We start from the raw sequence: 24,082 nt of genomic DNA on the forward strand, positions 1-24,082 counted from the left end.
TTAATACTACAAATATTACTTACTATGCAAATAGGGGAAATTCCTGAAAAGTTATTAATAGATACTACACGCGCGGGAGGCACTTATTATAACATGTTGAAGTTGGTAGAGAAACGGTAAAATAAGCCTGAAACCGAAGCGAAGATTGTTCCATTTAATATTCTATAACACTCAGTGTTATTTGAATCTAATGTATTTCACATGCTCACCGCAAACGCTTGGGACCCAAATGTAGTTACTGTTCTATCCCAAACAGCGTAACAGTACATGAAAGACAGATGTATTATTCATCTGAACAAGTGTTTTATGTAACTATTAAAGTATTAAGTGGTACAATTTCAACGCAATACTTACAGGGTGACCCGTGAAGATCCGGGGTAGAATAGGTCTTCAGCAACCCATGCTTGTCGTAAAAGGCGACTAACGGGATCGGGTGGTCAGGCTCGCTGACTTGGTTGATGCAGGTCATCGATCCCAATTGCTTAGATCGATGCTCATGCTATCAATCACTGGATTGTCTGGTCCAGACTCGATTATTTACAGACCGACACCATATTGCTGGAATATTGCCAATCGTATGCAGAATGTTTATTTGTCGGAATAATGTACATTTAAGAAGGATTCAAGCTTATATTTCAAGCCGTTTTGCAGTTTGTCAAGCCCGCTCATGGCGAACCGGGGAATCCCGTGACGTCATTGGGATGCATATTTACATATTTGTGTCTGAATATTAGTATATGTCATTGACGTTTCTGCATTGTACTGCAGTCAATCAAGCTGCAAGCGCAACCTCAGCATTTGTGGCAACGGCACAACGGCAAAACGGCTTGTTAGAATATGAGACTAAGAACTAGAACAAAAGTGGTGAAGGTGCAGAATGTTTTGGCGTCCCCTATCCTCGAAACCCACAAGCAGCAATAAACGGGGGGCACAGATGACCCAGTCGTTTAAGGCGCCGCGATTCACTGTGAGAGTTGCGTCGCTTTGGCACGCCAGGAACCTATGATTGTGGGTTCGAATCCCGGTTCGCCCCGATTATGTTTCTAGGTTTGTCACTTCGGGCTTCCCTCCCACATTAAGCTGACACGCCGCGATATAACTGGAATAATATCAAAAGCGGCGTTAAGTCCAACTCCATCATCATCACAGCAATAAGCGAGACAACGCAAGTTTATTGAGCATGGTCGTACACACTACCAGCACAGCAACTGAAACATTCACTGTTCCGTGAACAATATTCTTCAGAATCAGTGTCTGCTCGGCTGCTTCATTTCGCAAATGAAGCCACGTTTATAAACTGATCCTACATCCGACCCCCAAGGCCAACCAGCAAACGCGGAATTAACAGCGGGGTTTATCACTACGAGACTGTACCCAGTCAGTCTTCTGGGCGAACCAGTCTTGAAGCGGCCGTAGCTGACGTCTGTTCCATCAACCCACTTGAACTTGTTATCTGCGTCGTCGTAGGTGCTGCCAAGCCACATTCCTCGGACAGTGTCAGGTACTAAAACAACGATGAAATGTCATCAAGTTACTATCTGAACTGAGCTGAACTTTATAACACCGAGGCCACTAACAGCGGCATTAGAGGTTTTGTTTGTTTGTTTGTTTAACGCCGCACTCAACAATATTCCATCTATATGACGGCGGTCTGAACAATTATCGAGTCTGGACCAGACAATCCAGTGATTGGCATCATGAGCATCGATCCACGCAATTGGGATACGATAACATGCATCAACCAAGTCAACGAGCGTGACCACCCGGTCCCGTTAGTCGCCTCTTACGACAAGCATAGCTGCCTCTTTCGACAAGCATAGTCGGGCATTAGAGGAACAGCATTGATACATCAACATATACATCTGATTCACTATATACAAATATACAATAAATATCAACAGATATACCGAGCAGTGGCTTCAGTAAATAAAGATACGGGACAGGGTTCACTTAGACATATTGATAGGGTTAAATAGCAGCATTATAATTTTACAAAATTTCTAAGTGTTCCTAAATCTTTTGCTATTTAATAGCAAATTCATTTTGTACATGTTTGGTGAAATGTAAATATATTTTCTAACTAGCTGTTTTCTCTTATTTTGAAATAGTGGACAGATAAATACACTCTTCAAAAAAAGAAACGCACCGGTACATTTTTAGTAAATGTATTTCACCTTATAAAGTCGATATATTTAATCTAATATCATAGATACAAGTATGCTCGATAGTCAAATGTTGTCGTTGTACAGAGGCATTGCAAAATGTTCATTGTCATGTCACATAAAGCCACAAGGTTGCGCTGAACTCAGTATCTCGTGTGACCGCCCCGGGCAGCAATCACGGCTCTGCATCTCCTCGGCACTGACTGGGTAAGGGTACGAATTCTTTCCTGTGGAATTCTGCTTGTAACGCGTTGGCCAGTTGTGGGAGTGTCTGCAGCGTGTTCTGACGTTGACGTACACGTCGATCGAATTCATCCCAGAGGTGTTCGATTTGGTTGAGATCTGGAGATCTCGACAGCCAGGGCAAGTCGTTGAAGCTGGCATTATGAAGGTAGTCTACCGTGACACGAGCTATGTGCGGTGGTGCGTTGTCCTGTTGAAACAGCTGCCTCTGGCCGTCAATGATTAGAAGAAGGTGAGGTGGAAGAATTTGATTCATGTAGCGATTTGCTGTCAAATTTCCTTGAACCATAACCATGACACTACAGCCACTGAAATTGTCGAATTCACGCATACAATGTGGGGCAAAACGCTCATTTCGACAACAATAAACACATTGTCTTCCATCTCGCCGGTGAAGGAGAAATCGTGATTCCTCGCTAAACTTCACTCGTCTCCAGTTTCTTAAATTCCAAGGCTGTTAAAAGGTGTGGCACCAACGCATAAGTCCTGAAGTCTCCGTAGCTGTGGCATTGCGATGACGTAGGTGGAACAGTCAAATGTAGCGACCCTGTGCAGGGGTGGTAACTCTTGGTCGGCCGGTTCTCGGACGGTCTGCAGTGGGATTGAACTGTGTGTATCGGTCACAAAGGTGGCAAATGGTGCTGTGGTGGACGTTGAAGTGGCGTGCAACAGAAGACTGCGATTCCTCTCTTTGGATACGTCCTATGGGGTTGTTCCGATCGGCAGCGCTGAGCCTCGGCACTTTGGAACTTGAAAAATATTGACAATTGAATGACAGTTTTTTAGCTTATGCTTGCCTTTTTATGGCCACTACCACGAGCTACGAATGCCATAACTTGCACGTGCATTTTGCTTTAGCGTTTTCCTCCATGATATTTTTGAACAAGTGTGAAAACAATGCTGTTTAATACATTGCAAATCGACAGTGGATGCATTTTGAGGCACCGTTTGTCGAATATCAGGCGATCAACATTTTCCAATAACATGTATCCAATTTATATTCCGGACTTTTTTGTGAAGTCAGGTTCAATGATCTACATACTACCTGTGCGTTTCTTTTTTATAAGAATGTAGATAATGGAACTCATTACCTAAATCAAATGATTTACAAAATGGACATTTTTCTTCAGTTGAAGGTATTTTTTCCATCTTCAAGTTTCAATCGGAAGTTCGAAATTTTAAGTCTCGCCAAATACTTACTTTCATATTTAGGTAATTTTCGAAATTCAAGGAATCAATTTTTACTATTGGATACGTGGCTCGTTTGGAAGATTTATCTCGTGGGGCTTTCAAAACACATTCCACTCAAACAACACGCACGAACGCACGTTAAACAGAGATGCCACCAAGACACTCCTTCCAGCGTCGAGTACTTTAACAACGAAAAGATGCCAAGAAGGTGCAACAAGGTCAAGCCACATTACTCGTGCAGTATCCAACAAAACACGTACGCGTGCACGCACACTAAACAGTGACACTACCAAGACACTCCTTCCAGCGTCGAGTACTTTAACAACGAAAAGATGCCAAGAAGGTGCAACAAGGTCAAGCCACATTACTCGTGCAGTATCCAACAAAACACGTACGCGTGCACGCACACTAAAAAGTGACACTACCAAGACACTCGTCGTTCAGCGTCGAGTACTTTAACAACGAAAAGATGCCAAGAAGGTGCAACAAGGTCAAGCCACATTACTCGTACAGTATCCAACAAAACACGTACGCGTGCACGCACACTAAAAAGTGACACTACCAAGACACTCGTCGTTCAGCGTCGAGTACTTTAACAACGAAAAGATGCCAAGAAGGTGCAACAAGGTCAAGCCACATTACTCGTACAGTATCCAACAAAACACGTACGCCTGCACGCACACTAAACAGTGACACTACCAAGACACTCGTTCCAGCGTCGAGTACTTTAAGAACGAAAAGGTGCCAAGAGGGTGCCGTCAAGCCACATTACTCGTGCAGTATCAAACAAAGCACGTACGCCTGCACGCACACTAAACAGTGACACTACCAAGACACTCCTCGTTCAGCGTCGAGTACTTTAACAACGAAAAGGTGCCAAGAAGGTGCAACAAGGTCAAGCCACATTACTCGTGCAGTGTCAAGCAAAACACGTTCGCGTGCACGCACACTAAACAGTGACACTACCAAGACACTCGTTCAGCGCTGATTACTTTTACAACGAAAACGTGCCAAGAAGGTGCAACAAGGTCAAGCCACATTACTCGTGCAGTGTCAAACAAAACACGTACGCGTGCACGCACACTAAACAGTGACACTACCAAGACATTCCTCGAGCAGTATCGGGAACGGGAGTGCTGTCAAGCCACAATCTTGTGCAGTATCGAGTAGTAAAACAAAACACGTACGCGCGCGCACGCACATTCAATTTTGACGCTACCAAGACATTCCTCGAGCAGTATCGGGAACGGGAGTGCTGTGAAGCCACGATCTTTGTGCAGTATCGGGTGCTACAACAAAACACGTACGCGCGCACACACGCACCTATATTTTTGACGCTACCAAGACATTCCTCGAGCAGTATCGGGAACGGGAGAGCTGTCAAGCCACAACCTTTGTGCAGTATCGAGTAGTAAAACGAAACACGTACGCGCGCGCACGCACACTTAGCAGTGACGCTATCAAGACATTCCTCGAGCAGTATCGGGAACGGGAGTGCTGTCAAGCCACAATCTTTGTGCAGTATCGAGTAGTAAAACAAAACACGTACGCGCGCGCACGCACATTCAATTTTGACGCTACCAAGACATTCCTCGAGCAGTATCGGGAACGGGAGAGCTGTCAAGCCACAATCTTTGTGCAGTATCGAGTAGTAAAACAAAACACGTACGCGCGCGCACGCACACTTAGCAGTGACGCTATCAAGACATTCCTCGAGCAGTATCGGGAACGGGAGTGCTGTCAAGCCACAATCTTTGTGCAGTATCGAGTAGTAAAACAAAACACGTACGCGCGCGCACGCACATTCAATTTTGACGCTACCAAGACATTCCTCGAGCAGTATCGGGAACGGGAGTGCTGTCAAACCACAATCTTTGTGCAGTATCGAGTAGTAAAACAAAACACGTACGCGCGCGCACGCACATTCAATTTTGACGCTACCAAGACATTCCTCGAGCAGTATCGGGAACGGGAGTGCTGTCAAACAACAATCTTTGTGCAGTATCGAGTAGTAAAACAAAACACGTACGCGCGCGCACGCACATTTAATTTTGACGCTACCAAGACATTCCTCGAGCAGTATCGGGAACGGGAGTGCTGTCAAGCCACAATCTTTGTGCAGTATCGGGTGCTACAACTAAACACGTACGCGCGCACACACGCACCTTTATTTTTGACGCTACCAAGACTTATTTCTCGTGCAGTATCGGGAACTAAAACAAACACGTACGCGCGGGTGCTCACATTTAGCAGTGACGCTACAAAGAGACATTCCTCGTGCAGTATCGGGAACAAAACCGTAAAGAGCTGTCAAGCCACAATCCTTGTGCAGGATCGGTTCTAAAACAAAACGCGTACGCGGGCGCATGCACGTTTAATTTTGACGCTTACAAGGATAATTTCTCGTGCAGTATCGGCAGCTAAAACAAAACACACACACACAAGCAGATTTAACAGTGTCGCTACTAAGACAACTTCCCGGCTACACTATCGGCTACTTAAATGAAAAGCTACCAAGAAGGTTCATCAACGAAAAGCTGTCAAGCCACATTTCTCGTGCAGTTTCGGGAACTAAAACAAACACGTACGCGCGGGTGCTAACTTTAAGCAGTGCCGCTACAAAGACACATTCCTCGTGCAGTATCGGGAACAAAACCGTGAAAAGCTGTCAAGCCACAATCCTTGTGCAGGATCGGTGCTAAAACACGCACATTTAATTTTGACGTTACCAAGACTAATTTCTCGTGAAGTGTCGGGTTCAAAAACAAAACACACACGCATGGGCCGCTGAACACCTATTCTACCCCGGATCCTCACGGGTATGGTATACATGTACAGGAAAGTACGGTTATAACGAACTCAAAGGGACTACTAATTTTAGTACGTTATAACCGTAGTTCGTTATAAGCATATATACAGTATAACAACAGCAAAAAGTCGGGACCGAAAAAGTAAGTTCGATATATCCGTCAGTTCGTTATAAGCGTGTTCGTTATAACCGTAGTTTACTGAATGTAAATAATTACGAAACAATATTACCTCTAAGGTTTTCCAGCTGATTTGTTATAAAGGAATCTTCTTGCTGCGTGTTGATGGAGACCAGATCTGCACCTTTATCCTGACATAGCTTCCGCCCGTCATCCCAGATAACGTTTGTCTGGGAGAAGGCATAACAGGAGAACTTCCAGGTCATGAAACCAGAGGGACATACTGAAAGACAGATTTCATGACGACTGACTAGTGGTGACCCCGGCGCGGGCGGGTAGCCTAGTGGTTCAAGCGTTCGCTCGTCACGCCGATGACCCGGGTTCGATTCCCGACATGGATGCAATGTGTGAAGCTCATTTCTGGTGTCCCCCGCAGTGATATTGCTGGAATATTGCTTAAAGCGGCGTAAAAACCATACGAAGTATATTGTTCACCCCGGTTCACCCCGATTATGTTTCCAGGTCTGTCAGCACCATACCCGTGCTCGTGGGTTTCACCGAAGTGGTAAACGTCTGAGACCTGCATCACTTCGGGCTTTCCTCCCACATTAAGCTGACACGCCGCAATATAACTGGAATACTGTTAAAAGCGGCGACAAACCCAACTCACTCACATCCATAACCGGTGGAATACACTGAAAATACGTACCGTTGTCTTTAGTTGTTGTTTCCGTGGCAGTCAAAGTCCTTGTTGGTATGCGTGTTGGTGTTGTACTAACAACTTGCGTTAAAGGCGTGGCTCCACCACCAGTGGGGATACAAATAGCGGAGTTGCAATCATTGTCACTGCAACAATCAAAACACAGGCGTGCTTCGTCCTCGGAAAACACATCTCGGCGTCGCCCAAATATCGTTGCCGCATTTTTGTACAGGGAACAAATCTGTTGAAACATGATTTGCGAATTGCGAGTCCAATAATCATGTTACGTGTTAAATCCTTAATTGAGTTACATTAAACTACGGTTATAACGAACTCAAAGGGACCACTAATTTTTATTCGTTATAACCGTAGTTCGTTATAACCATATATATAGCAGATGGACGGGATTCATAAACAGTTCGTTACATCCGGTAGTTCGTTATAAGGGTGTTCGTTATAAATGTAGTTTATAGAACTATGGTTCACCAAGAAATCGGTGAGAGTGAATGAGAAAATATTTAAAGTCACATCGGCAGTATTTCAGCCATATCGCGACCATCAAATGTTATACATAGTATATACATTTAAACAATCAAGGCCTATCAACAAAGGGCAGTTAAGTAACTAGAATATCATAGTTTAATATTTAAAACTAACATATAACCATATAAAATATCACTATATATAGTAATACAATATAGAAACGGGCTATAGATCGTCAGCCACTGAAGGTAGATCACCATGGAGACTCACAGTACCATACTACCTGTATGGACCAGAAATCGGTACGAAGAAAACTACTGTAAAGTACGTTTATAACGAACACGCTTATAACGAACTGACGGATATACCGAACCTACTTTTTTGTCCCGACTATTTGCTGTCGTTATCCTGTATATATGCTTATAACGAACTACGGTTATAACGAACTAAAATTAGTGGTCCCTTTGAGTTCGTTATAACCGTAGTTTACTGTAGATTGTGAGATCAGCAAATAACCTCACAAGATCAATGAACAGTTAGCAAATCATATTGAAATACACAGGATAAAGTTTACAACCATATAACGCAGCAATGGGTGAAATATACTGAACCAAATTAATAACTTCACAATCCTAAAATTTTAACATTTAGACCAGTTATCATTGTGGGCCCTTGTTGTGTATTTAAACAGTAATGGCCACGTATTGTCTTCAGATAACACCCGTTTTTGTGCAGGTGAATCGATCAAAATCATATGCACAGCACTATAGTGGCAAGAGTGTTTTTTTCACGTGTAACTGGTCACGTGGCCATAATACCGCACGTGTTTTCAGCCATACTTGTTAGCAGTCATTAACAAAAAAAGAAAAACACAAGAAAACAAAAGTCTTTACGGCCATTTGTCATGCCACACCTTTCAAATGTGCAACGTGAACTTGCCATCGGCATGTTGCAGACGGGAACGTCCGTAGCTGAAGTCGCAAGGACGATGGGTTGTAGTCGACGGACTGTTTATGATTTACAGACGCGTCTACAGCGAACGGGTACCACCGCTGATCGCCAGGTCGACCACGTGTGACGTCACATGCAGAGGATCGTCAGATTGTCTTACGTCACCCCCGTAACCGATTTTTGACGGCCACATCAACCAGAAATGAACTGTTTAGGGGTAGACTGAGTGCGCAAACTGTTCGAAACCGTCTGAGAACTGCTCACCTTCAAGCACGACGGCTATACTGCGGGCCGAGTCTGACTCAATTACACAGACGCCAACGTCAATTGTGGACACAGCGACACTTACGATGGACGAGCAATTGGAATCAAGTCGTCTTCAGCGATGAATCCCGATTTAATATTCGATTTGCTGATGGTAGGGCGAGGGTGTGGAGGCGCCGTCATGAACGTTACGCCCAGTGTTGTGTACAGGAAGTTGACAGATTTCGAGGCGGAAGTGTCATGGTGTGGGGTGCTTTCTGTGGCAATGCACGTTCCAGACTTCTTGTCATCAGTGGCAACCTCAACGCTGCTGCTAAACCGCGACCAGGTACTGGCACCAGCACATGGACCCGGTTTGATCTTCCAACACGACAATGCCAGACCCCACACAGCAATTTTGACAAGGAATTTCCTTCCGAATGCGGGAGTCAACGTCATGGACTGGCCGTCAAGGTCTCCCGACCTCAATCCCATCGAACACGTCTGGGATGCTCTTGGCAGAAGTCTGCGCACTCTCCAGAACCAACCACAGAATTTGCAAGATCTTGGCACCATTTTGCAGCAACAATGGCGTCGTCTTTCCAATCATGTGTTCACAAGCATCACAAGGTCCATGCGGAGGCGTTGTGTGGCAGTTGTCGACGCACATGGTGGCCATACACGCTACTGATCTTGTGTGCCATCAGATTCTCGTGCTTGGGACTTATGATTTAAACTGTTGATGTTATTACCGAATAACAACTTATGGTTACCACCGTTAATTAAAATCCTTCTTTGGACATTAATGATTAAAAATTACCTTCTCTGATACATTTGTCCGTTGAATATCATATATGGGATAACTTTTAAAAATATGAAGTTTTTAATTTCACTCAGTATATATGATACAATGATAACAATGAGGATCCGGGGTAGAATAGGTCTTCAGCAATCCATGCTTGCCGTAAAAGGCGACTATGCTTGTCGTAAGAGGCGACTAACGGGATCGGGCGGTCAGGCTCGCTGACTTGGTTAATGCATGTCATCGATCCCAATTGCGTGGATCGATGCATATAATGTCAATCACTGGATTGTCTGGTCCATACTCGATTATTTACAGGACATGTACCCTGGCGTGTGTCATCAGCTATGATTTTGTGTAATTTTTCTTCAATCTACAATTTAAGATGCTTGTCGTAAGAGGCGACTAACGGGGTCCGGTGGTCAGGCTCGCTGACTTGGTTGATGCATATCATCGATCCCAATTGCGTGGATCGATGCTCATGTTATTAATCACTGGATTGTCTGGTCCAGACTCGATTATTTACGGGGCGGTCGGGTAGCCTAGTGGTTAAAGCGTTCGCTCGTCACGCCGAAGACCCGGGTTCGATTCCCGACATGGGCACAATGTGTGAAGCCCATTTCTGGTGTCCCCCGCCGTGATATTGCTGGAATATTGCTAAAAGCGGCGTAAAACCATACTCACTCACTCACTCGATTATTTACAGACCGCCGTCATATAGCTGTAATATTGCTGAGTGCGGCGTTTAACAACAAACCAACCAACTAACCAACAATTTGAGAGTAATCCCACTTTTTATGGGGTGGGGTGCGGTGCGGTAGGATGGGGCGGGTTGTTTTGATTCAAACGTTCACTCGTCACGCTGAAATCCCGGGGGTCCTTTTCTGGTGTCCCCCGCCGTGTTATTGCATTAATATTTCTAAAAGCGGCGTAAAATCACACTTACTGTCTTTTTATGCCAAGAAAACATCAGTCCACGTTATAAACTAAATGTGACGTCATACCATAGTATCTTGTCATTAACAGTTCTTTAAACACCTCCGCAACAAAGATTGTCAGGTCTAGACTTGAATGTTTACAAACCGCCGTCACATGGCTGGAATATTACTGAATGTGGCGTTCCACAGTAAACACAAAAAAATACAAAAGGAAAGAAACAAACAAAAGTTGGGAAACGCAAACATCGCATGACATTTCGCTGATGATTCTCGACTTGCTACCACTTTGGCAATCCCCGTTGCGGATATTTTGAAGTAAAAAATCATTATTTGCAGTAAAAATCAATTTTTAATATTTTATAAGATTGTAATCAACTGGTAATACTTCCTTGGTTTTCTAAGCTTTAGCTCGTCACGCCGAAGACCCGTGTTCGATTTCCGACACGGGTACAATGCATGAATATTGCTAAAAGCAGCGTACGCACTCACTCCTTTGTTTTCTAAACCCTAATTTTCAACAGGCTTTGGATAGTAACAGTTTCTTATATACACGTGGGCGAGAAACCAAATCCAGATAACTACAGTAAACTACGGTTATAACGAACACGCTTATAACGAACTTACGGATATAACGAACTTACTTTTTGATCCCGACTATTTGCTGTTGTTATGCTGTATATATGCTTTTAACCAACTACGGTTATAACGAACTAAAATTAGTAGTCCATTTGAGTTCGTTATAACCGTACTTTACTGTAGTATAAAACGAAACTTGTGTGAGATCGAGTTATAGGCCCATGGTTGGCTACTCCATGGTGATGACCTTAGGTCAGATTAGGACGTACTACTTTCCTGATTGTAAGTCATTGATAAGTTACTCGTGCTTCGGTCAAATTCACTTACGTCTGTGTCAAAACTTTATATGTTTTTAGTGTGTTAATAAATGTTCTTTTGTCTTCTCTAGTTAGCATTATCATCATCGCCTTGATGGCGGAATCTCTATTGTGGAGGGTTAATTTGTGTGGGTAGTACGAGGTAGGACGGGTGACGTCACAGATAACTGTTGTGTTATGTATTGAGGCGCTATTGTGACCATAAGAATAGACAAAATATGCATCGATTACATACTAATATGGTGTGACTTTACAGTGTGTAAGAAAGAGATAACGAAACTCGTGCTTTCGCTCGTTAGACACCTAGGAAACAACTCGTTAGTTAAATAGTATCTGACAGACACTCGTGTAATCTCTTTTCAGTGACGATCCAGAGAGGGTGTTTTGGTTGTGCTCCCCCTTTTCTTTCACATCTGTTGACATATTGTATGCTCACTGTCTACAATCATAACACGTTGATTTGGTTGTTAAAGGAAATAAAATAAATTAGCCATGATTTACACAAAGTGTTTGTGATTTTGGTTGTAGGCTTTTGGTGGACACCTTCCCCACCCACTTCCCTACTTAATTTACAAATGGCCCAAGTTGACCCCTCCCCCCCCCCCCCCCCCCCCCCCCCCCCCACACACACACACACAGACACACACACACAGACACAGACACACCTTCTCTTTTGAAAAAAACCCTCGACCTACCTGTCCTTGCTAGTAATCATTCAAAACTGGCTTCCACCGGAGACATCACTTGGGGGAGATTATGTATGCGTGTGTGCGAGTATGTATGTTTGTGCGCGCGAGTGTGTGTGAGTGTCTGTGTTCGCGCGCGAGTGTGTTTGTGTGCGCATGCGACAGTTTGTGCGCGATAGTGTGTAGGTGTGTGCGTGCGAGTGTGTGTGTGTGGTTGTGTGCGCGCGTGTGTGTGTGTGTGCGCGCGTGTGTGCGTGCGTGCGTGTGTGTGTGTGTGTGTGTGTGTGAATATCTTGATATATAATTTCATTTTTTCATGACCCTCCTCATATGTGTATTATTGTTTGTGGCCCTCCATTACTGGCGACCAGTTCTAACTATGAACCCGGAATGTCTGAACTTCCTTAATGTTGGTATTGTCATGAACTAATATACACTGTATGTACTACATGTTAACGTTGGCAATGCATAGAATAAGACCACATGCTTCAAGCAAGTAAAAAACAAAATGTCCATGGCGATTCCTTACTGCATATTCATGTCAGAGAAATTCATTGTTGAAATTATTTAAAACTGAAACCAAACTCGTACTGTAAGTTTATTCATCATATTTTGTTTTACGTAAGCTATAATGATTTGCAAACGAAAGACGAGCATAAACGTGCTGATTTGTATGTTAAATATCCAGATTTAAGAATAGGATATTTTGACATCAGAGCAGCTGTCGAGCCAACATATACTCTTAAAAAAAGTAGGGGATAATGGAATATAAATGTTAATACCAAGTATTAGAAGATAACTGTTGACGGCAAACATCCCACGCAAGAACGTTTATGTCTTAACACCAAAACTCATCCTATAGTTTGCACGTGCCTCACGAAGTAGGGTCACCCACGTGCTTTGATTGTCATTCCTGATTTTGAAACTTTCGAGGAAGGTGGATTAATTTCTTTGGACCATTATTTCTGTCAATCTTATTGATTCTGCTTATATTTACTTGATTTCATTAATTGTTTGTGTGTGATAATATAGGGCTGTTGGAAACTGGCAGAAGTCATAGTGCCATGGCAATACTTTCAATGTTTCACAGTCTGTGATTAGCAGATCAACAAACCCAAGATATGGACGATCGACTGATTGACAGGATTGACTGATCCGAAACCACGCTCTATGACATCGAGCTCAAAAGGCGAATCAGATTACTGCATACTTTCATCAGGCTGGTGCAAACTACGGGTCAGACGATTAGAAATCGTCTACATGGAGTTCATGTCCATGCTCGACGGCCCCTTACAAATTGTCATTGCCAGCAGAGGTCACTGGTGTACACAATGTCGAAACTTGGGTATTCGTCGCTGGTCGCGTGTTATGTTTCCAGATGAGTCCCGAGTCACTTTGCACTTCCTTAAGCTTGATGGGCGTGGTCGTGTCCTGGCCCTTTGTCCTTTGTGTTTTTACAAAAAAACATTCACAGGGCTAACTCCAATCAGAAGCAGTTTGACAACCCACATAAGCTCAAGGAAAATATTTTATCATTAAAAACAACGTAGAAACTGACATACCTGAGAACTTTGGCATCCCATCCGATAGGACTTCTTGTCATGGTGGTCTATAAACTCCCGGGTTGAGCAAATCTAAAATCAATAATTTTGCTGAAATCAAAACCTGCATGCAATCTAATCACCAGGAAGAATTGCGTTAAAAATTAATCAGCAAAAATTCAGTCATATAGCGGTGACAGCTAGGTAAGCGTTATTCATCAGACCTGTGAAATAAAATCAGTAAAAAGAACGACCGCATTTACTTTACAGTCATAAATAAAACATTGAATTACCTAGAAAAATGTTTCTTGCTATATCTTGCAAAAAGAGAACCGACCCTTCATCGCTGTTACAAGAAAGTTAAAAAACATCGTTACAACAGCCATTAAGTTGTAACCTGGCTCGGGGTAGAATATATCTCCCCCAACCAATGCTTGTCGTAAGAGGCGACTATGCTTGTTGTAAGAGGCGACTAACGGGATCGGGTGGTCAGGCTCGCTGACTTGGTTGATGCATGTCATCTTATCCATATTTCGTAGATCGATGCTTATGTTGTCGATCACTGGATTGTCTGGTCCAGATTAGATTATTTACAAACCTCCGCCATATGGCTGGAATACTGCTGAGTGAGCAAACAAGCAAAACAACCTCACGAATGACTATTCCAGTTATTCCTTTGATGAGGGCCACTAAATAATCGAATCTGGACCAGACAATCCAGTGATTGACATCACGAGCATCGATCTACGCAATTGGGTTACAATGACATGCATCAACAAAGTCAGCAAGCATGATCACCCGATCATCAGTTGCTGAAGATCTATTCTAAATCGCCAACCGGAATCACCATGGAGTTTTTGCGTGACCTGATCCTATCAAATGAACGAATTCGGATATTCGGGCTGATGTCAAATATAGTTCGGCACATCCGAAGTGGACCCAATATGAAAATACAAGCATTATATTCAAAACGACAGCTCCAGAGAATAAGTTGGAACAGATTCCATTGGTCGTAAAACGCTAAAATATTAATTTAACAACTGTGTACAAAAGTCCTTACTGTAGGGCACTGAACATCAGTGATGACACCAGGTGTTCGCGAAAAGGGTAAGCGTGTAAAAACGCATGCAATTCTTTACATTAAATAATGGAGCGTTGAAAATCAGTGATGACACTAGGTGTTCGCGAAAAGGGTAAGCGTGTAAAAACGCATGCAATTCTTTACATTAAATAATGGAGCGTTGAAAATCAGTGATGACACCAGGTGTTCGCGAAAAGGGTAAGCGTGTAAAAACGCATGCAATTCTTTACATTAAATAATGGAGCGTTGGAAATCAGTGATGACACCAGGTGTTCGCGAAAAGGGTAAGCGTGTAAAAACGCATGCAATTCTTTACATTAAATAATGGAGCGTTGAAAATCAGTGATGACACCAGGTGTTTGCGAAAAGTCGTTAAGGACATTTTCATTATGATGTTATTATCAGCTGTCATAAACAAAAAAACATACCTCGCCATGTCCACATATGCTGTAGTCGTCGCAATCAGCCGGGTCAGAAACGTGGTCACACTGAAGGCACCGGATGTCACTGCCTGTCAACGGGAATATTGATAAACAGTGTTTGTTTATTTGTTTGTTTGTTGTTAAACGCCGCATTCAGCAATATTCAAACTATATGACAGCGGTGTGTAAACAGTTTAATCTGGACCAGGCAATCCAGTGATTGACATCATGCGCATCGATCCACGCAAATGGGATACGATGACATGCATCAACCAAGTCAGCGAGCCTGACCACCCGATCCCGTTAGTCGCCTCTTACGACAAGCATAGTCGCCTTTTACGGCAAGCATGGGTTGCTGAAGACCTATCATACCCCGGATCTTCACGGGTCTGGACCTATTTTGGGTTGTTAATTCTAACCCGGATCTTCACGGGGCTCCAGCCAATCTGTGAATGAGTGGAGTTCAACACCGACTCAAACAGTCGTTTAGTTAAATCACGGCTTATATGAGCTTTGTGTAGAAGAAAAGCTCAAAAGGATGCATGCCACTTTACTGATTTAATTTGCTGAAATTCACATGTATCGTGGTTATAATATTCATGGCCAATGTTGGCATGGAATTCATTCAGCAAATCAAATTACGTCATCCGGGTGTGGCTGTTTTATCAAACAATATCGTTATCTCAGTTTGAAGATTTCTGAAAATCAAGCGATGTCATTGTGCCAAATAACTCAAAGATTGTCATACTTTTCCCACACTGATAATACTTGTCAGAAATAACCTAAGGATTACAAACACTTTATTTTCCTTTCTTTTTAATAATTCAGTATTCTACTTACTTTGTCGCCTCCTCAATGTTGATGCAGACAGCGCATGAGAGAAAATTACAGCAGCACACGCCACCTATCAAAGCATGAGTGAGTGAGTATTTCAATAATTTTTGCGGGTATGTTTGAAGTGGGAGGGAAATCCGAAGTGTTTGTTTGTTGTTTAACCAGACAATCCAGTAATTGACATCATGCGCATCGTTCCACGCAATGGGAGAAACGATGACATGCATCAACCAAGTCAGCGAGTCTGACCATCCGGTCCCGTTAGTCGCCTCTTACGACAAGCATAGTCGCCTTTTACGGCAAGCATGGGTTGCTGAAGACCTGTTCTACCACGGATCTTCACGGGTTGAAATTCGAAGTGGCGCAGATTTACCACAACGGCGAAACCATTGAGCACGGGTATGGTGCTGCCCAACAGATTACAGGAAGCAACTCTGAACAGCGAATTGCGGCGCCTGAGACGAGTGGGCGATTAATGATGCCTCTACCAAAGCATGATGAACATATGCTTGACGACTATCACCACACATGATGGATATATGCTTGACGATTATCACCACACATGATGGATATATGCTTGACGATTATCACTAAACATGATGAACATATGCTTGACGACTATCACAACACATGATGGATATATGCTTGACGATTATCACCAAACATGATGGATATATGCTTGACGATTATCACTAAACATGATGGATATATGCTTGACGAATATCACCAAACATGGTTGATATATGCTTGACAAATATCACCAAACATGATAGATATAAGCTTGACGAAGATAATCAAATATGATGGACATAAGCTTGACAAATATATACACATGCTTGACGAATACCATCAACCATGGCGGATTAAGTTTGGTGAATACTATCAAACACGATCGATTGACGCTTGCTGGATGCTATCAAACACGACGGACTGAGGTTTGATGAAACTATCAAACACGATGGATTGAGGTTTGATGGATACTATCAAACACGATGGATTGACGCTTGATGGATACTATCAAACATGATGGATTGACGCTTGATGGATACTATCAAACACGATGGATTGAGGTTTGATGGATACTATCAAACACGATCGATTGACGCTTGATGGATACTATCAAACACGATGGATTGACGCTTGATGGATACTATCAAACACGATGGATTGAGGTTTGATGGATACTATCGAACACGATGGATTGAGGTTTGATGGATACTATAAAACACGATGTATTGACCCTATTTGGATATTATCAAACACGATGGATTGACGCTTGATTGATATTATCAAACACCATGGATTGACGTTTTATGGATACTATCAAATACGATGGATTGAGGTTTAATGGATACTATGAAACACCATGGATTGACGCTTGTTGGATATGGATACTATCAAACACGGTGAATTGACGCTTGTTCGATATTATCAAACACGATTGACTGACACTTGCTGGATACTATCAAACACCATGGATTGAGGTTTGATGGATACTATCAAACACGATGGATTGACGCTTGTTGGATACTATCAAACATCATGGATTGACGCTTGTTGGATATGGATACTATCAAACACGTTGGATTGACGCTTGTTCGATATTATCAAACACGATTGATTGACGCTTGCTGGATACAATCAAACACGATGGATTGACGCTTGTTCAATATGAATACTATCAAACACGATGGATTGACGCTTGTTGGATTTGGATACTATCAAACACGTTGGATTGACGCTTGTTGGATATGGATACTATCAAACACGATGGATTGACGCTTGTTGGATATGGATACTATCAAACACGTTGGATTGACGCTTGTTGGATATGGATACTATCAAACACGTTGGATTGACGCTTGTTCGATATTATCAAACACGATTGATTGACGCTTGCTGGATACAATCAAACACGATGGATTGACGCTCGTTGGATATGGATACTATCAAACACGATGGATTGACGCTTGTTCGATATTATCAAAAACGATGGATTGACGCTTGTTGAATACAATCAAACACGATGGATTGACGCTTGTTGGATATGGATACTATCAAACACGATGGATTGACGCTTGTTGGATTTGGATACTATCAAACACGATGGATTGACGCTTGTTCGATATTATCAAACACGATGGATTGACGCTTGATGGATTCTATCAAACACGATGGATTTACGCTTGATGGATTCTATCAAACACGTTGGATTGACGCTTGATGGATTCTATCAAACACGATGGATTGAGGTTTGATGGATACTATTAAACTTAATGGATTGACGCTTGTTGAATACTATCAAACACGATGGATTGACGCTTGATGGATACCATCAAACACCATGGATTGAGCTTTGATGGATACTATCAAACTTGATGGACTGACGCTTGTTGGATATGGATACTATCAAACACGTTGGATTGACGCTTGTTCGATATTATCAAAAACCATGGATTGAGGTATGATGGATACTATCAAAAACGATTGATTGACGCTTGTTGAATACAATCAAACACGATGGATTGACGCTTGATGGATATGGATACTATCAAACACGATGGATTGACGCTTGTTCGATATTATCAAACAGGATGGATTGACGCTTGATGGATTTTATCAAACACGATGGATTGACGCTTGATGGATTCTATCAAACACGTTGGATTGACGCTTGATGGATTCTATCAAACACGATGGATTGACGCTTGTTCGATATTATCAAACACGATGGATTGACGCTTGATGGATTCTATCAAACACGATGGATTTACGCTTGATGGATTCTATCAAACACGTTGGATTGACGCTTGATGGATTCTATCAAACACGATGGATTGAGGTTTGATGGATACTATTAAACTTAATGGATTGACGCTTGTTGAATACTATCAAACACGATGGATTGACGCTTGATGGATACTATCAAACACCATGGATTGAGCTTTGATGGATACTATCAAACTTGATGGACTGACGCTTGTTGGATATGGATACTATCAAACACGTTGGATTGACGCTTGTTCGATATTATCAAAAACCATGGATTGAGGTATGATGGATACTATCAAAAACGATTGATTGACGCTTGTTGAATACAATCAAACACGATGGATTGACGCTTGATGGATATGGATACTATCAAACACGATGGATTGACGCTTGTTCGATATTATCAAACAGGATGGATTGACGCTTGATGGATTTTATCAAACACGATGGATTGACGCTTGATGGATTCTATCAAACACGTTGGATTGACGCTTGATGGATTCTATCAAACACGATGGATTGACGCTTGTTCGATATTATCAAACACGATGGATTGACGCTTGATGGATTTTATCAAACACGATGGATTGACGCTTGATGGATTCTATCAAACACGTTGGATTGACGCTTGATGGATTCTATCAAACACGTCGGATTGAGGTTTGATGAATACTATCAAACTTGATGGATTGACGCTTGTTGAATACTATCAAACACGATGGATTGACGCTTGATGGATACTATCAAACACGATGGATTGAGCTTTGATGGATACTATCAAACTTGATGGACTGACGCTTGTTGAATACTATCAAACACGTTGGATTGAGGTTTGATGAGCATGTACTCTTGAACGCTTGATAATTACTATCAATCATGATTGTATTTTCGTGACACAGTTATGCCTGTACTCGTTCTACTTCACTACAACCACACCAAGTCCCTTGGTTTACTGACAGGGGTTTGGCTGATAACGACAGTTCTGAGAAAGTATACTTTCAAATTGTTTTTCTATTTCTGACTTGTCATATCATTGTACGCTAGTCAAAGCCACAAATATGCAATATAAACAAATTGAAACCAAATTGTATCAACCTATATAAAGTCATAAATGAAATGTATGCATAACTTTAATTCAAATTATGAAAACCTAAGAAAAAAGTGACACCTCTGAGTATTCCGACTTCACTGAATCCTGACAATAAACATGTTTTCGGACTTTTATTGATGACTTTTTTATGACGAACCAAGAAAGAAATCTTCGTCATAAATACAACGTCAACGCTGCATACAAAAAGATAAAGAACCATCAGCTACACCTTGTCTATGTACAAAACCAATCAAAACCCAGAACAAATTATCGATATGAAACAGATGAAGTGAAATGGGCTTTAACATCACGTTAAAGATTGTTGTACTTATCTACTATATAGCAGCGTGTGTGTGTATGCGTGCGTGCTTGCGTGCGTGCTTGCGAACCAGCGGACCATGGACAACCAACAGGACAACACAACCAACAGGACAAGACAACCAACAGGACATCACAACCAACAGGACATCACAACCAACAGGACAACACAACCAACAGGACAAGACAACCAACAGGACATCACAACCAACAGGACAACACAATCAACAGGACAAGACAACCAACAGGACAACACAACCAACAGGACAACACAACCAACAGGACAACACAACCAACAGGACAACACAACCAATAGGACAACACAACCAACAGGACAAGACAACCAACAGGACAACACAACCAATAGGACAACACAACCAACAGGACAACACAACCAACAGGACAAGACAACCAACAGGACATCACAACCAACAGGACAACACAACCAACAGGACAACACAATCAACAGGACAACACAACCAACAGGACAACACAACCAACAGGACAACACAACCAACAGGACAACACAACCAACAGGACAACACAACCAACAGGACAACACAACCAACAGGACAACACAGCCAACAGGACAACACAACCAACAGGACAACACAACCAACAGGACAACACAACCAACAGGACAACACAACCAACAGGACAACACAACCAACAGGACAACACAACCAACAGGACATCACAATCAACAGGACAACACAACCGACAGGACAACACAACCAACAGGACAACACAACCAACAGGACAACACAACCAACAGGACAACACAACCAACAGGACAACACAACCAACAGGACAACACAACCAACAGGACATCACAACCAACAGGACAACACAACCAACAGGACAACACAATCAACAGGACAACACAACAAATAGGACAACACAACCAACAGGACAACACAACCAACAGGACAACACAACCAACAGGACAACACAACCAATAGGACAACACAACCAACAGGACAACACAACCAACAGGACAACACAACCAACAGAACAACAAAACCAACAGGACAACACAACCAACAGGACAACAAAACCAACAGGACAATACAACCAACAGGACAACACAACCAACAGGACAACACAACCAACAGGACAACACAACCAACAGGACAACACAACCAACAGGACAACAAAACCAACAGGACAACACAACCAACAGGACAACACAACCAACAGAACAACACAACCATCAGGACAAGACAAGCAACAGGACAACAAAACCAACAGGACAACACAACCAACAGGACAACACAACCAACAGGACAACACAACCAACAGGACAACACAACCAACAGGACATCACAACCAACAGGACAACACAACCAACAGGTTAAAAAACCAACAGGACAACACAACCAACAGGACAACACAACCAACAGGACAACACAACCAACAGGACATCACAACCAACAGGACAACACAACCAACAGGACAACAACACAACCAACAGGACAACACAACCAACAGGACAACACAACCAATAGGACAACACAACCAACAGGACAACACAACCAACAGGACAACACAACCAGCAGAACAACAAAACCAACAGGACAACACAACCAACAGGACAACACAACCAACAGGACAAGACAAATACAGAGTTTAGGACAGCAACATAGTCTACCCTTAAGGGAATTACAGTACACTTTTTACCTGAAGTAATATCCCCGTCCTGGTCATTGTTCTCAGCACAGCGGGGTCAGTAGATAAGATAAGGACAGCACAACGTAGGTCAGGATATCTCTGATATCGCGGTTGCTATGTCTCTACTACCACGTAATTAACAAGCAAAGATTGAACGTGTTTAGGTCGTATATTTGGTTATCACATGCATGTAACATAGCCAGAATATGTCCTTTCTGAGTGAGTGAGTGAGTGAGTGAGTGGGTGGGTGGGTGGGTGGGTGGGTGAGTGAGTGAGTGAGTGGGTGGGTGGGTGGATGGGTGAGTGAGTGAGTGAGTGAGTGAGTGAGTGAGTGAGTGGGTGTATGGGTGTGTGGGTGGGTGGGTGGGTGAGTGAGTGAGTGAGTGAGTGAGTGAGTGAGGTTTTACGCCGTTTTAGCAATATTCCAGCAATATCATGGCGGGGACACCAGAAATGGGCTTCACACATTGTACCCATGTGGGGAATCGAACACGGGTCTTCGGCGTGATGAGCGAACGCTTGAACCACTAGGCTACCCCACCACCAACCTTTTTTTCGGAGGTACACGGGGGAACAAGGGGAAACCAAAGGGAACTTCCGGAATGAAGGTTAATTCAGAGGAAAACGTAAACGTTTGACGTCCATTATTCAAAAGGTGAAGAAGGTGAATCATGACAACTACCTTGCCACAAAACGTCAAGTGAAATGGGCTTTAACTTCGCGTTCTAGGTTACTGCAATTATGAAGTTATTAGCATTCACTTGTGTGTTTTCTGTATTCCAAAAACGATGATAATCGGCCTCTTCCGGATGTAAACGATATAGTCCACGCCAGTATAGTGCGATGTGGAGAATAGATAAATTGTCAGTTGCAACTGCGAAACCAGATATTTATTGAATTAAATTTATGAGCCGAAAAATTTGTTTACAAAACCCATCTTGCAGCAAAATATTTTGTCAGACAATGTTGTTTTTTCAACAGTTTGCAACATAATTTTGTTTTTTAAATTTTGATAATATCGAAGCCCGGTGTTTCACAGTTGTTAGGAGACAGTCTCCGTGGTCTAGTGGTAGAGCCTCCACTCGGAGAGCGGAAGCTCCGGTGTTCGATCCTCGGCCGCGTCATGCCAAAAGACGATAAAAGATGGTACTTGTTGTTACCCAGTCTGGCGTTCGGCATTAAAAGGCTGTAACCAGGATAGGTCGACTCGGAGTCAGTAAACAGTGTCTGAGTGGGGTTTTCATGCCGAACTGGTATCTTAGTGTGCTAGCACTATAAAACCGGTATAAGTACGGACTAGTACAAGCAGCCACACACACACGCACACGCACGCACGCACGCACGCACGCACGCACGCACGCACGCACGCACGCACACGTGTATGCACGTCGCTCTAGAAGTGCAATAAACTTGGACGCGCACCTCACCTCACAGCGGTTGTAATACACTTGCCATACCCCTCATGTTAGGAAAGCTCAAAATATTAACGCCATTTTATGTGCCATGTGTCACAACAGAATTGAGTACTCCGATACCAGTCTTCACTGATTCAAGAGGACACACCATAGAAACGGCGCCGGGTAAACTTTCTAATCTGACAGTAGTCCAGGTAAAAAAGGTTTCACTTGGAACAAATTGCAACAGAATATATGTCACCACAATGCATTTCCACAAAGTCCCGAAAACAACCTACTAAAAGTCCCAAGCAGTCTTCGTTTGGGGAATATGTCTAATTTGCATAATCCAAAATGGCCACCAATTATCAATACATCTTCCATATTTCAAATGAGGTTTAATGTTTTGATGAAAAAAGCATGTGTTTTAATTCAGTATAGCCATATTATGTTTCTAAAAAGATATTCACAACTACTGAACGTTTTCGACTATTGACAAATCTGCAAAAATTCAAGATGGCGGCCAATTCCAAGATGGCCGACACGTTTCCTGAATGTGTGTTTGCAGTGTTGAATATTTTAACTCTAAAACAGTGTGCTAGGACTTAATGCATATAACTTGGCACACTAACCCACTAAAGTACAGTTAACACATTTAGATAGAACTCCGTCACCAGAGCCCCCTGGTGGCCCAAAATACCAAGATGGCCGCCAAGAGTTTTATGTCTAGACGTAGAATA

At 42.7% G+C, this 24,082-nt stretch overlaps 1 protein-coding gene across 1 annotated transcript; it reads right to left on the reverse strand.

Moving 5' to 3' along the window:
• Positions 1-1,057: 1,057 nt before the first annotated feature.
• Positions 1,058-22,005, reverse strand: LOC124115447. Its single transcript, XM_046476453.2, has 7 exons — positions 21,958-22,005; positions 16,104-16,167; positions 15,270-15,352; positions 13,782-13,853; positions 7,233-7,464; positions 6,636-6,806; positions 1,058-1,504 (listed from the first exon to the last, which is right to left on the reverse strand). The coding sequence occupies exons 1-7, from the start codon at positions 21,982-21,984 to the stop codon at positions 1,248-1,250; spliced, it is 906 nt and encodes a 301-aa protein (XP_046332409.1). The 5' UTR covers positions 21,985-22,005; the 3' UTR covers positions 1,058-1,247.
• Between the last annotated feature and the right edge of the window lie 2,077 nt (positions 22,006-24,082).

Source organism: Haliotis rufescens, unplaced genomic scaffold (assembly GCF_023055435.1).
Source record: "Haliotis rufescens isolate VD_foot unplaced genomic scaffold, xgHalRufe1.0.p SCAF_120, whole genome shotgun sequence".
Lineage (NCBI taxonomy): Eukaryota > Metazoa > Mollusca > Gastropoda > Lepetellida > Haliotidae > Haliotis > Haliotis rufescens.

What these genes read in the sequence shown, in the direction of transcription:
- LOC124115447 (XM_046476453.2), bottom strand. Translation starts at nt 21,984, where the DNA reads ATGACCAGGACGGGGATATTACTTCAG. An exon ending in GGACGGGGATATTACTTCAG is followed by an intron (nt 16,168 to 21,957) that starts GTAAAAAGTGTA and finishes ATGCTTTGATAG; the next exon opens with GTGGCGTGTGCTGCTGTAAT. An exon ending in TCAGCTGGAAAACCTTAGAG is followed by an intron (nt 1,505 to 6,635) that starts GTAATATTGTTT and finishes TCGTTGTTTTAG; the next exon opens with TACCTGACACTGTCCGAGGA.